Below are 13,182 nucleotides of genomic sequence, written 5' to 3' on the forward strand. Positions count from 1 at the left end.
TGACAATGAGTAAGCTAGGCAAGCAGAGAGAGGGACGGGAGGTGTTACTGGCATGGACACAGAACACTCGTTGGCTGTATGAAGGAGAATTTGAGAGGCAAGGCTACAGAGAGGGAGCCCAAGGAGGAGGTGGTGGTGGTGGGTGGCAGTTGGGAAACTGATGGTTGACGACGATGATAGCGGCTGCTGTTTTGTGTACTGTGTTCTAGGTGCTCACCGAATACAGTTAAACACCATCTCATTTACTTTTCACAATATCCCTTCAAAGTAGCTGACATCTGCAGTTCGGAATAAATGAGGAGTCTGAGACTTAGAGAATTTAAACTTGTCCAAGGTCACTCAGTGCTTGGTGGAACAGAATTCAAATACACGTGTGTTACTGGGACTCCAAAGCTCACGCTGTGTGGTGTAGAGGGGACGGTCCTGAGAAATGTGGAAACCAAAGAAGATAAAACTGACAGGACTTGGTAGTGATTGGACCTGGGGACGAGGGAGTAGAAAGGGTCAGATACGATCCTTAGATCTCTGTCTTGCGCACCCGAATAGATGATATTAAATTAGATAGAACAAGAGGGAGCTGATTTACTAGAGTGCGTCATGATGAGTTAAGTTGAAACTACATTTTCAAAATGGTCAGCTGACATTTTCTTTGCAGGATACCGATGAACCCCACACTTGGGTAGTGTTGAGCACCTTACGCCTTCCATTACATTCCTTCAGGATGTTTCTTGGTTTTCTTCTCTCATTTAATTCCTCACTCTGGTACATATACCTTTATTGGAATGGAATCCTAGAAAGTGCTGCAGTGTTACGGTGTTAAAATTCCAGAGTCATGGAAACAATATACGGGGGCGTCTCATGTGGGGCAGGCTGCTGCCCCTTCCCTGCACTGCCCTCCACCCCCTGCTGATTGTGACAGCTTGAGGCAGGTGTGGCTCCTAAGAGCTTTTGTGTAGAGCCCTCTAAATGAGAGCTGCCGATGTATTCTTTTCCCCGCAATCTGTATTGTTGAGAATGAAATTCTCAGAAAGAATAAAAATATACTAGTGGTGTATTTAGCGTTCAGTCTGAGCTTTTCAGTTTATAAGCAGATTAGTAAATTAGAATCATCTTTGAATGATCCAAATTTGAATCGTTACACTACCCATGGTTATTAGGATTTTTCATCTGTCTTAGTACAAATTTGGAGTCATTTCCAGATGGTAAAATGTAATTTTTAGAGCAATGGGAAATAAATACTTGGAATGTGATATTATAGCTTGCTTGCACTTGGAGCTGATAAATATGGTTGATTTGGAAGAAGAAAAGAGTGATTTGACACAATTACTATAATCACTTTTCTTTAGAAATGTTAATTTTAAATATTCTCATCACTTAGAATGCCATTTGACAATTAGGCAACAAGCATCGAGAGCTGTAAAATGTTTATATAAACTTTGAATTACATTTGATAATGCATCCTAAGGAAATTCTCCAAAATTCAGGAGAACAGGAGAATATATGGACTAAAATATTTATTGTAATGATATTATCATTTGGAAAAATGGAGAGCAACCTCAGTGTTGCTTTTGAGTATAAATTACATTGCATCTACTGATTAATATTGGGAAATTTTGATTGAGTAGTAAGCAAATTAAAGGTTACAAAATGTATGTGGACGGATTATGACAAGTTTAAAAAACCTGGGTTGGAAAGAATTAGAAGAAAATGAAGACAGATCAAATTCTAACTAGTTACTACACTAGGGTGATAAGAGATGAAACCTGTTTTTTCCAGAATTCTAAGTGTTTTGTTATATGATTGTCTTTTAATGTTAAAAGTAACAGAGGTACATACATATCTATACATATACTAAGCTTCTTAAATAATTTGGTATAAATATCTTAAATAGTTTGATGGACCATAGAATGAAGTTTTTAAAATTGACCTCCCCCCACCCCCAAACCAAAATTACAGTGAGATCGCAGATGGCGCCATATAATGGGGCCTTGAAAGCTAACAGTCCTGCTGCATGTTAATTGGCCTTGGTGCATATATTAATGTGTTACTGCTTAATTATAGAACGCTTTTGGAGATATTGAGTAGTTTAACATCCTCACCCAAAATAATCTCTAATTTTTAATTTGTTCATCCTCTTAATGCTAACTAGTCTGAATGTAAAACACTTCAGTTATGTTTTGGTTCACAGGATCTGCAACTTGAGGAATTGAAGCAGCAGATTTCTACGTTAAAATGTCAAAACGAACAGCTCCAGACAGCGGTCACACAGCAAGTATCTCAGATTCAGCAACACAAGGATCAGTATAATCTTCTTAAAGTACAGCTAGGTAAGTGTAGCTAGCCATTCCTGTTGTAGTGTCCCCAGGAGCTGGACAAAGTCAGACAGGTTATTCTTGTGGACTAGTCTTTCTGTAACCTTAAATTAATCACTGTGACAAACATGTAAGTCAGAGTTTGAAGTCCAAGCTCTCTGCTCAGTGTTTGATTATCTGATCCATTGATTCTCAACCTTAGCTACCTATACATTAAGATCCCCTGATATTTTTATTTTTTTAACACCAATACTGAAACCCCACTGAGGTTTCTAATTTAATTAGTTGGGAGTTGGGTCCAGGCATCAGTGATTATTAATTACAAGCTCCCCAGGTGATTCTAATGTCTAGCCAGTTGACTGGTCTAACCTTTTCATTTCCTTATCTGCAAAACAGAGCTGATAGTAGCACCTGTGTCATCTGAGAATTAAATGAAATAATATATATAAAATTCTAGTTCAGTGCCTGGCACATGCTAGGAGCTCAAATGCTTGTAAATAGTCTCATTCTACACTGCTTATGGTTGGAATGCTAGCTACTTAGAAATATAATTAATTTTATTTATATGAAGGTGACCAAAATTTTCAGAAGAAAATATCTTTTACTTCCTCTATTTAATGACAATAAGTTGTCAGTTCTTTTAGTCCATATAGAAAGCTAGTCCTCTGTGAAGTTTTTTTTAGAAATATTTATTTATTTATTTGGCCACACTGGGTCTTAGTTGCTGCGTGTGAGATCTTTAGCTGCAGCATGCGAACTCTTAGTTGTGACATTTGGCATCTAGTTCCCTGACCAGGGGTCGAACCTGGGCCCCCTGCATTGGGAGTGCAGGGTATTAGCCCCTGGACCACCAGGGAAGTGTGCTATGAAGATTTTTAAAAGGATTTTATTTTCTCTTATATTAATTGACAGAATTGGAATTTCAACTACTGTAATTCTTTTTTTTTTTAAATCTTTATTGGAGTATAATTGCTTTACAATGGTGTGTTAGTTTCTGCCTTATAACAAAGTGAATCAGTTATACATATACATATGTCCCCATATCTCTTCCCTCTTGCGTCTCCCTCCCACCATCCCTATCCCACCCCTCTAGGGGGTCACAAAGCACCGAGCTGATCTCCCTGTGCTATGCGGCTGCTTCCCACTAGCTATCTATTTTACGTTTGGTAGTGTATATATGTCCATGCCACTCTCTCACTTTGTCCCAGCTTACCCTTCCCCCTTCCCCGTATCCTCAAGTCCATTCTCTAGTTAGGTCTGTGTCTTTATTCCCACCTTGCCCCTAGGTTCTTCATGACCTGTTTTTTTTTTTTTTCTTTTTTTTTGATTCCATATCATATGGTATTTGTTTTTCTCTTTCTGACTTACTTCACTCTGTATGACAGACTCTAGGTCCATCCACCTCACTACAAATAACTCAATTTCGTTTCTTTTTATGGCTAATATTCCATTGTATATATGTGTTACATCTTCTTTATCCATTCATCTGTTGATGGATACTTAGGTTGCTTCCATGTCCTGGCTATTGTAAACAGAGCTGCAATGAACATTTTGGTACATGACTCCTTTTGAATTATGGTTTTCTCAGGGTATATGCCCAGTAGTGGGATTGCTGGGTCGTATGGTAGTTCTAGTTTTAGTTTTTTAAGGAAACTCCATACTGTTCTCCACAGTGGCTGTATCAATTTACATACCCACCAACAGTGCAAGAGGTAAACTACTGTAATTCTTAATCTTAGATCACTAAACCATGCAGTTTAGTCTTAAGACTATGCTCTTTTTCTTCCCAGAAAATATCATTATTTTTATCAATACACTGTTTTTCAGAACTTCCCTGGCAGTCCAGTGGTTAAGACTCCATGCTCCCAATGTAGGGGGCATTGGGATCCCTGGTCAGGGGACTAAAATCCTACATGCCGCACCTACGGCGTGGCTGGAAAAAAACAAAACAAAAAAACACTATTTTGCAAAGATGAAATGTGCTTGCAAAAATCCTGCCAAAGTAATTATTAAGGAAAGTATGTATTTATTTTATACTTGAATCATCAATTCAAAAAATGAAAAGTTTCGTGCTGGTTTTTCAAATTTTATGCCTGTCTAATAGGAAAAGACAATCAGCATCAAGGTTCTTACAGTGATGGGGCTCAGATGAATGGTATTCAGCCAGAAGAAATTGGTAGGTTGCGAGAAGAGGTAGAAGAATTAAAAAGTAATCAGGAACTTTTAAAAAGCCAACTGGCTGAAAAGGACGCTTTCATTGAAAATTTGGTAAGTGAATGTTGACATTTTTTAAACGAGAAGTCAAGAATAATTCTCATTATCCAGCTTGTTTATTTTGCTCGATCCCTTAAGCTACAGTATCATATTAAGGTTTTAGAATATGAGCTCTGGTGTCAGACTGTCTAAAGCTTCAGTGCTTCCTAGCTAACTGAATTTAAGCAACTTAGTTAACCTCTTTAAACTTGTTTCCTGAGCTATAAAATGGTGGTGGTGATATCTGTCTCATTGCTGTGAGAATTAAATGAGATACACTGTTAAAAGCTCTTTTAGTGATTTTTTTTTTAAAGATAGATTTTATTCATTTCTTTAAAATTTTTTATTTTTTTTACTTTCGGCTGCATTGGGTCTTGGTTGCTGTGTGCGGGCTTTCTCTGGTTGCAGTGAGCAGGGGCTAGTCTTCGTTGCATTGCACGGGCTTCTCATTGCGGTGGCTTCTCTTGTCACGCAGCACGGGCTCTAGGCGCACGGGCTCAGTAGTTGTGGTTTGTGGACTTTAGAATGCAGGATCAGTAGCTGTGGCGCACAGTCTGATGTGCTCCGCGGCATGTGGGATCTTCCCGGACCAGGGCTCGAACCCATGTCCCCTGCGTTGGCAGGCAGATTCTTAACCATTGTGCCGCCAGAGAAGCCCTGTATAAGGTTCTTTTAATACATGGAAATCACTCAATAAATACCTGCTTTTATGCTCTTTCTTCATATGACCTCAGTTAAGTGCCTAGATTTAATAAATTACTTGGCATGAGTATAAATTTATTAGCTATGGAAAATTTGTAGACAGTAGGTGCTATGTTGAAATGTTATTTTGAGTATAAAATTTTACATGTCAATGTGAAATTTTTTGGTAAACGTATACCAGACATAGCTTATATATGTACAGTTTTGGGTTTTTTTTCTGTCTCTTTAAACTGAATTTATTTCATAGTTTATTTCTATGCTCTTTGTAGAAATCGTCCCAACCATCACCTGGCACAAATGAACAGTCTTCAGCGACAGCTTCAGCAAGAGATTCTGAACAAATTGAAGAATTAAAACAGGTCATTTTTCAGCTTGATCCAAGCTCTGTTTTGCCTTGTTTTAATTATAATAGCATAACAGCACTGCAGTTCCATTAATCTAGAACTGCTTTGTCAGGTGTAAGCAAAATTTGATAGTGAAGACAGCCATTTGAAAATCCAGAAGCTGTTTTAATTATACAGTAATGGTATTTTGCTTTATATTGTGTTTTTATTTTTCAGTGATGTTCTTTTTAACAGATCTCTGCATCTTACCCAGATTATTTATAGATTATCAGTAAACTAACAGTTAAGGAAACCTTAAATATATTTATAAGCCACAAATATGAAGATATAAAGTCTTATGCCTAATTTTCATGGTAACTGGTTGGTTAAGTGTATTGGGCATTTAAGTCATTCTATCCAGAAAAATGTTGGTTTTTAAAATTGGAAAAGGGAAAAACAGGAAGTAAACTTGTATATATCTCAATTAGATGACTCTAGCTAAAAAGCAAAATATATACTTTTTCTGCTGTAGTAATTTATATTGTTTAGAAAAGCAAATAAGCCTTTTCCTCCTTCCATCCTCCCTTCCTTCCTTCCTTTCTTGAAGAAGGAATATATGTTTCTTTAAAAGAAAAAAAAAGTGTTACTAAAGAAAGAAGTGAACAGCCTGGCCAAGCTAGGACTAACTTCCTTCTCCCTCCAGTAGCCAGCTGGTTCTTACCCACTGACATGTCTGATATGATGGGAATGATCGGAAAGAGAGAAACAAAATGTCTTATTTTGATAGTGTCTTTGTACCCCAGAGTAGATTCTACAATCTACTTAAATTATGTTTTTTAAAAAAAAAATAATAATTTGTCATTAACGATTTACAACTCTCTAATACGTGTCCATAATGTTTTGTTCTTGTGAGGAAGAGCAATATCTATTTTGATTTTATTAATTCTAGAACTATATTAAAGTTAATGGGAATTAAGTTCTTAATATATACCCTTAGTTTGTAAATCCCAAGTAAACATTTTTACTTTTTGTGTTTCCCAAAGATATATTTTAAATATTATTTATTTATTTGGTTGTGCCAGGTCTTAGTTGTGGCATTCAGGCTCCTTAGTTGTGGCACGCAGGCTCCTTAGTTGCGGCATGCATGTGGGATCTAGTTCCCTGACCAGGGATCAAACCCGGGCCCCCTGTATTGGGATCGCAGAGTCTTACCCACTGCACCAGCAGGGAAGTGCCCCAAAGATATATTTTAAATGACAGTTTTGTTTTTTATAATATGTAGTAAAATATGGTATAAAAAGAAAACCAAAAAGGTTCATAAATTCCATGTTTACATGACTCATTTTGATAACTGAAAAAAAGCAATCCAAGAAAAGGCGTGTATGTACATGATAGAAAGTTTTAAGAGAATAAAAATGCTTTCTACATGACAGTACCCCACTACTTACCACAATATCTCCAGACACTGCCAGATATCATGGGGGAAGATAGCCCCTAGTGGAGAACCACTGTTACAATTGTTTTATTTTCCTGTACTTTTTCTGGGGGTGGGGGAGAGAGCAAGAAGTTTGGAAATTTCAACATCTGTAATATATAAACTTTCAATTAATTCTGCCACTTTCACTAGAGTACTTTTTTATTTTTTTGGCCGCACTGTGTAGCATGCAGGATCTTAGTTCCCCAACCAGGGCTCGAACCTGTGCCCCCTGTATTGGGAGCATGGAGTCTTAACCACTGGACCGCTAGGGAAGTCTAATGCTTTCATCTATGTTTGGTGGCCCCCAAGTCTAAAACCATCCTATTTTGCCCTTTTCAAATAATATACCTTTAGTCTTCCACCAGGAGAAAAGGAAAAGTTACCTGATGCATGAGAGTAGGACAGGGATTTGGTGGTCTATTCCTAAGCCGGCTTACAACCAACCCTGCTGTTTTTGACTCCATTTTTACTCACACTTTCCAAAACATCCCAGGCCCTTTGGTAGTTACGCATTGTACGTCAGGTAGCAGCATGGCTTTCTAAAAGGTCAGCCTACGTTTCAGCTGTCTCATGTGTGCCGAGTCAGAAAGTCAGTCGTTTGCTTTCTGAAATTCCCCAATTTATTGCTCTTTTCTTTTACTCTCTGTCCTTGTGGGTTTCTCCCTCCTGCCCACCCTTCCACCGTCCCTCTCTCCCGACCTCCTTCCCACCTTCCTTTCTCGTTCCCTTCCTCCCTCCCTTTATAATTTTTTACATTGGATCTCACAAGGAAGCAGAGGTGAACATGTTTAATCTACACGTTTAATTCTCCATCTTGAACCCACCAAGTTCAAGAATAGTTCTTCCACTTAAATTTTAAAACTTGGAAGTTGTGATTTGAGAGAGAAGGGCCAAGAAAGGAAATAATTTTTTATTTCTTCCTGTAAATAGACATTTCCTTGATGAAATTAATGCTGTTTAATGTTACAGCTTAACTATTTTTGTCTCTTAGGAACTGGCAACATTAAAGTCTCAGTTAAACTCACAGTCTTCTGAGATCACCAAACTACAGACAGAAAAGCAGGAGCTGTTAGAGAAAACAGAAGCATTTGTAAGTTAATTATTTTTTTGTTCTCAAAGGTAGTAAACACAAGGTTGGAAGGTTATTTATCAGCCACTGTGGAAAAGAAGCAAATTTGTCAGATAGCACCTTCCATTCAGGTTATCCGTTAGCCAGAGTTCCAGTCACGCAGGCTTCTTGGCCATGAGGACAGCCATATTATAGTCAGACTCACCAGGTCAGTTTAATCAGTTATTCACGGTTCATTTTGTTGGTGTTTTATATTTCACCCCATCTTTGTCTCCTTCATTCTAACCTGGCAGGTTTTCTGCTGGTATAAAATTGTCAAAAACCTTGTTGGTGACCCATGCAATTCACAGGGTTCCAAGCCATCAAGCAAAGTCCTCCTGGATCCCTCCTGGGGAACTACATTTCTATTCCAGCTTCTACAGAGATGGTTGATTGTGTCCATGTGTTACACGAGTAACCGCTTCATAATTGGTTGTCCAGCCACACCCCTGATGTTTCAGTAGAACATGCTTTGTCATTTATTGCAATAGGGATAGGTTGAGAATCTTCTGAATCTTCAAGTTCTGATTCCCTTTTCTTAACAGTTCCTCCTTCAGTTTATCTCTGTCCTCTCACATTTTACTATAAGCAGCAAGGAGAAACCAGGCCACACCTTTAATGCTTTGGTTAGAGGTTTCCTCAGCTAAATAGTTCGTCACTCACAAGTTCTGCTTTTCACAACACTAGAACTCAATTCAGCTAAGTTCTTTGCCACATTATATATAACAAGGATCACCTTTCCTCCACTTTCCAATAACATGTTCCTCATCTCTGAGAGCTCACCAAAACCTTTAACATCCATACTTCTACCAACATTCTGTTCATGATGATACATGTTTTCACTAAAACCATAGAAGCTTTCTCTATAGAAAGCTTTATGAGCCCTTACTGGAATTACCTTGAATGTCCATATCTCCATCAACAGTCTCTTCAAGCCAATTTAGACTTTGTCTAACATGAACCTCAAAATTCTTTTAGCCTCTACCAGTTCCAAAGCCCCTTCCACAGTTTAAGGTATTTGCTTAACCCAGCCTTCCTCATACTCTGATGAGAGCTGATGCCATGCCACTCCTGACTCAGCCTCCCGCTCCACTGAAGGGGCAACTTATCTATGTAGGGAAAGCACTTTATTGTGGGTAAATACATAAAGAATTAGACTTTCTGTTATTGGAGAGAAAATTTCAAAATAGCTAGAAAATTAAATCATCTTTGGAATTTCGTTTAGATTGTAACTGTAAAGAAACATTTGTTTTTCCAATTTCTACTTTCAGGCAAAATCAGTTCCTATACCAGGAGAGAGTGAAACTGTAATAGCTACAAAAACTACTGATGTAGAAGGAAGACTGTCAGCATTATTACAAGAAACTAAAGAATTAAAGGTTGGTTTTGGTGAAACTTTTACTCATTGCATATTATATGAAATGAACTCCAGGAAATTTGATTTTATTTCACTTAATTTCTCAAATCCTTAGATTTATGCAGAAAGTTAATGGAGTGTAATTTTATCTCACAATACGTCCATTCCTATTTGGATGACTAAAGGTGGCACAAGTGAAGGGGGTTTTTTTTGTTTTGTTTGTTTGGGCTGTGTTGGGTCTTCATTGCTGTGCGCGGGCTTTCTCTAGTTGCAGCGAGCGGGGGCTACTCTTCGTTGCGGTGCACAGGCTTCTCATTGCAGTGGCTTCTCTTGTTGCAGAGCATGGGCTCTAGGCACGTGGGCTTCAGTAGTTGCAGCACATAGGCTCAGTAGTTGTGGCTCGCAGGCTATAGAGCTCAGGCTCAGTAGTTGTGGCACACTGGCTTAGGTGCTCCACAGCATGTGGGATCTTCCCAGACCAGGAATCAAACCCGTGTCCCCTGCATTGGCAGGCAGAGTCTTAACCACTGTGCCACCAGGGAAGTCCCACAAATGAAGATTTTTAAATGCCATTTCAAACAGTGGTATTAAATATATAAAATAAGAATGTATATGAATGTACTTTGCAAGTAAAAACATAGATTTTAGTAAGAGTAAAAAAATAGTTAAGTTTGCTTATCAATCTTTAATCACAGTAAGAAACGAGGAGTATAGATTTGGCTAATACACAAGCCACCTGTAGGTTTTCCATAGGCTGAGGAACACAGGCATATTAAATCCTGCCAGCCTTTTGTGTGACAGAGAAATCAAAATAGATAACATGAAGAAAGGAATGAGGTAACAGTAATAAAAAAAAAAAGGTAGGAATTAAAACATGGAAAAAGGAAGATAATGTGTGATTTTGCCTTTTGGATTGTGGTCAAATTCTTTTTTTTTTTTTTGCGGTACGCGGGCCTCTCACTATTGTGGCCCCTCCCGTGCGGAGCACAGGCTCCAGACGCACAGGCTCAGCGGCCATGGCTCACGGGCCCAGCCGCTCCGCGGTATGTGGGATCTTCCTGGACCGGGGCACGAACCCGTGTCCCCTGCATCGGCAGGCGGACTCTCAACCACTGCACCACCAGGGAAGCCCAAATTATTTTATTTTTAAACCATTGATTTTACTTGAAGCTATTTTTCTTTTCCATTTAATTGTATGTGTGAAGTTGGATAGAATTTTATTTTTAAACTTCAATTCTAATTCTGATGCTAACTAGGCTTCTGTTATAAAATGTTTTATGTCTTTATTTATCCCTCTGATATCTGAAATGGTAGGATTTTTTGAGGAATAGGTAATTAAAACTATTTTTGGTTGTTAAACTCTATTTTTTACAGTAACCATCTTTGATGTATAGCCTAACATAAATTCTCATGTTACTAGATGAGTGAGTGTGTGTGTGTGTGTGTGTGTGTGTGTGTGTTTTAAACCTCCTCTTCCCCCAACCCCTAACCCCAAATTCTTCAGACTAGACAATTGCAGCAATTTATCAAAGAAAGAACATATTTGTTAAAACCCTAGGAGAGTGAATACTAATTTTAGATTAGTGATTTTCACCTTTCTTTTCCTAGAATGAAATTAAAGCTCTGTCTGAGGAAAGAACTGCTATTAAAGAGCAGCTGGATTCATCTAACAGTACCATTGCCATTTTACAAAATGAGAAAAACAAGCTTGAGGTGGACATTACAGATTCTAAAAAAGAACAAGATGATCTCTTGGTGCTGTTGGCTGATCAGGATCAGAAAATATTTTCATTGAAGAATAAACTCAAGGAACTTGGTCATCCAGTAAGATTGCAGTGTTTCCAAAAATGATTTATATTGTGTTTCTTTATGATGTATTTTTAAATATTGTACTGTGACATGGGAATGTTGTGCCTATATATCGATACTACAGGCAGAGATCTGTAGGTACGTGAACGTGGTATCATCTGCACCACTCTTATGGTATTCAGTGAATTGACTTAAGACACAGATTAGATGCAATTTCCAGCGTTTGTTAACTGTTCTCTTTGGGGCTCTGAGCCTAGAAAGTGAATTGATTTGATTGCTCCTGTGGTAACAAGACTCTCACTATCCAAATGTGTCGTCCTCTTTTGCCGTGTTGATTCAGGTTTGTGTGTAGAGAGGTGTAGCCATCTGGCAGCAAGTTAACCTATGTATCTCGTGTCATGTTAAAAATGACAGGGATCCTTGAACATTAAATCAAGGAAATCAGATGGCCTGTAATCTACTTTAATTTCTGGAATAAAGAATGTATCAACAGAGTAGATATCATTATGTGTTGAATGTGAAGTGAGCAAATCCTCAATGTTAAATGTATATATTTTCCCTTTAGGTTGAAGAAGAGGATGAACTTGAATCCGGAGACCAAGATGATGAGGATGATGAAGATGAAGATGACAGCAAGGGACAGGGTCATATCTAGCTTTACAATCTCTAGGAATGATAGGGGTTACATTGTAACTTTGAAGACGGAGTCTTAAGACAGTGCTTTGGTTTGCCTCCACAGGAAGTAAAGATTTAGAAACCAAGTGGCAGACATTCACTAATACAACTATTGATGTATTTTTAAAATGAAGCCACCACCCATGTTGATAATCCTGTTATTCTGACTTCATGTAGAACACACATCTTTTATTGAACTGGACTATCCCAAAATATAATTTGCAAAGAGCTTCAGACACCAAAAATATAATATTTTCAGGCATGTGGTGGCAATGCTCTTTGCCTTTAGTTCATTGGTTGTTTATCTAAGTTCTGTATTTGTCTGCTATTTTTACTTTTCAGAATTTGTGACTTTAAATACTAACACGGTTGATTTAATGTGTGTTGGAATCACTGTTTCTAAATTCAGTATTGGAGTTCTTAGCTAATGATTTCCTTTTAAAGGAATGGATTTACTTAAAGGCAAGATAACATTATTCTGGGGGATAATATATCATCAGCCCTCTATCCAGTGTGACTCCTAAGGTGAGTGGGATAGGGCAGTGGAGAATGAGTGCCTTGACACTTGATATGGCTGCATTCTGTACCTCAGTGAAGAAGAAGGATATTAGCACACAGTGAAGAGGAGGGTGTTTCTGAGAAACTTCTGCAACAGTGTATCAGCATGTGTTTGGTTTTGGTTTTATTTTTAAGCTAAACATTAAAACAGATTACAAGTTAACAGCTCATACAGCTCAGAATTAGTATTATTGTTTGATTATTATAAAACATATTATGTTCCTAGTTTTAAAAAGATCCAAACTATGGTTTATATAACTTATTGGCATTTTTGCTGAATAGGTTTAAGTCAGATAATAGATTTTTAAAAAGCAATGAAGCAATGTGTCAAAATTTAATGTTTTCGTAATAAAAATAGATATTATGTTCACCTAATCCCTCGTCATGGTTCCCTTTTTTAGATTTTGAGAGTAGTAGTCTTTGTACAAGATGAGGCAGAAGGAAGTGGTGAAAGGAGTCCTTCTCTTACTAAAAGGGCTTTGCTATAACTGCATGATAACAGCAATCTTATCATTTAAAGCCAATAATTCGGATTCCGTAAGAGCGGAGGGGCTAATTGGAGAAAAAGCAGAAGTTGGAGAAGGGCTTGGATGTTTCTAAATTGAGCA

General features: G+C 37.9%; 1 protein-coding gene across 4 annotated transcripts in view; it reads left to right on the forward strand.

Annotated features, from left to right (window-relative positions):
• Positions 1 to 12,949, forward strand: part of USO1 (USO1 vesicle transport factor) — a 90,126-nt gene extending 77,177 nt beyond the window's left edge. For all 4 annotated transcript variants that reach the window (XM_032632453.1, XM_032632452.1, XM_032632454.1 and 1 more), the window contains 7 exons: positions 2,189 to 2,327; positions 4,417 to 4,580; positions 5,537 to 5,626; positions 8,059 to 8,157; positions 9,447 to 9,554; positions 11,141 to 11,356; positions 11,907 to 12,949. In XM_032632453.1, the coding sequence (XP_032488344.1) occupies positions 2,189 to 2,327; positions 4,417 to 4,580; positions 5,537 to 5,626; positions 8,059 to 8,157; positions 9,447 to 9,554; positions 11,141 to 11,356; positions 11,907 to 11,996 (906 nt within the window). In that variant the 3' untranslated portion in view covers positions 11,997 to 12,949. The remainder of the gene's footprint in view (positions 1 to 2,188; positions 2,328 to 4,416; positions 4,581 to 5,536; positions 5,627 to 8,058; positions 8,158 to 9,446; positions 9,555 to 11,140; positions 11,357 to 11,906) is intronic.
• Positions 12,950 to 13,182: the final 233 nt, after the last annotated feature.

Source organism: Phocoena sinus, chromosome 5, assembly GCF_008692025.1.
Source record: "Phocoena sinus isolate mPhoSin1 chromosome 5, mPhoSin1.pri, whole genome shotgun sequence".
In the NCBI taxonomy this organism is placed as follows: Eukaryota; Metazoa; Chordata; class Mammalia; order Artiodactyla; family Phocoenidae; genus Phocoena; species Phocoena sinus.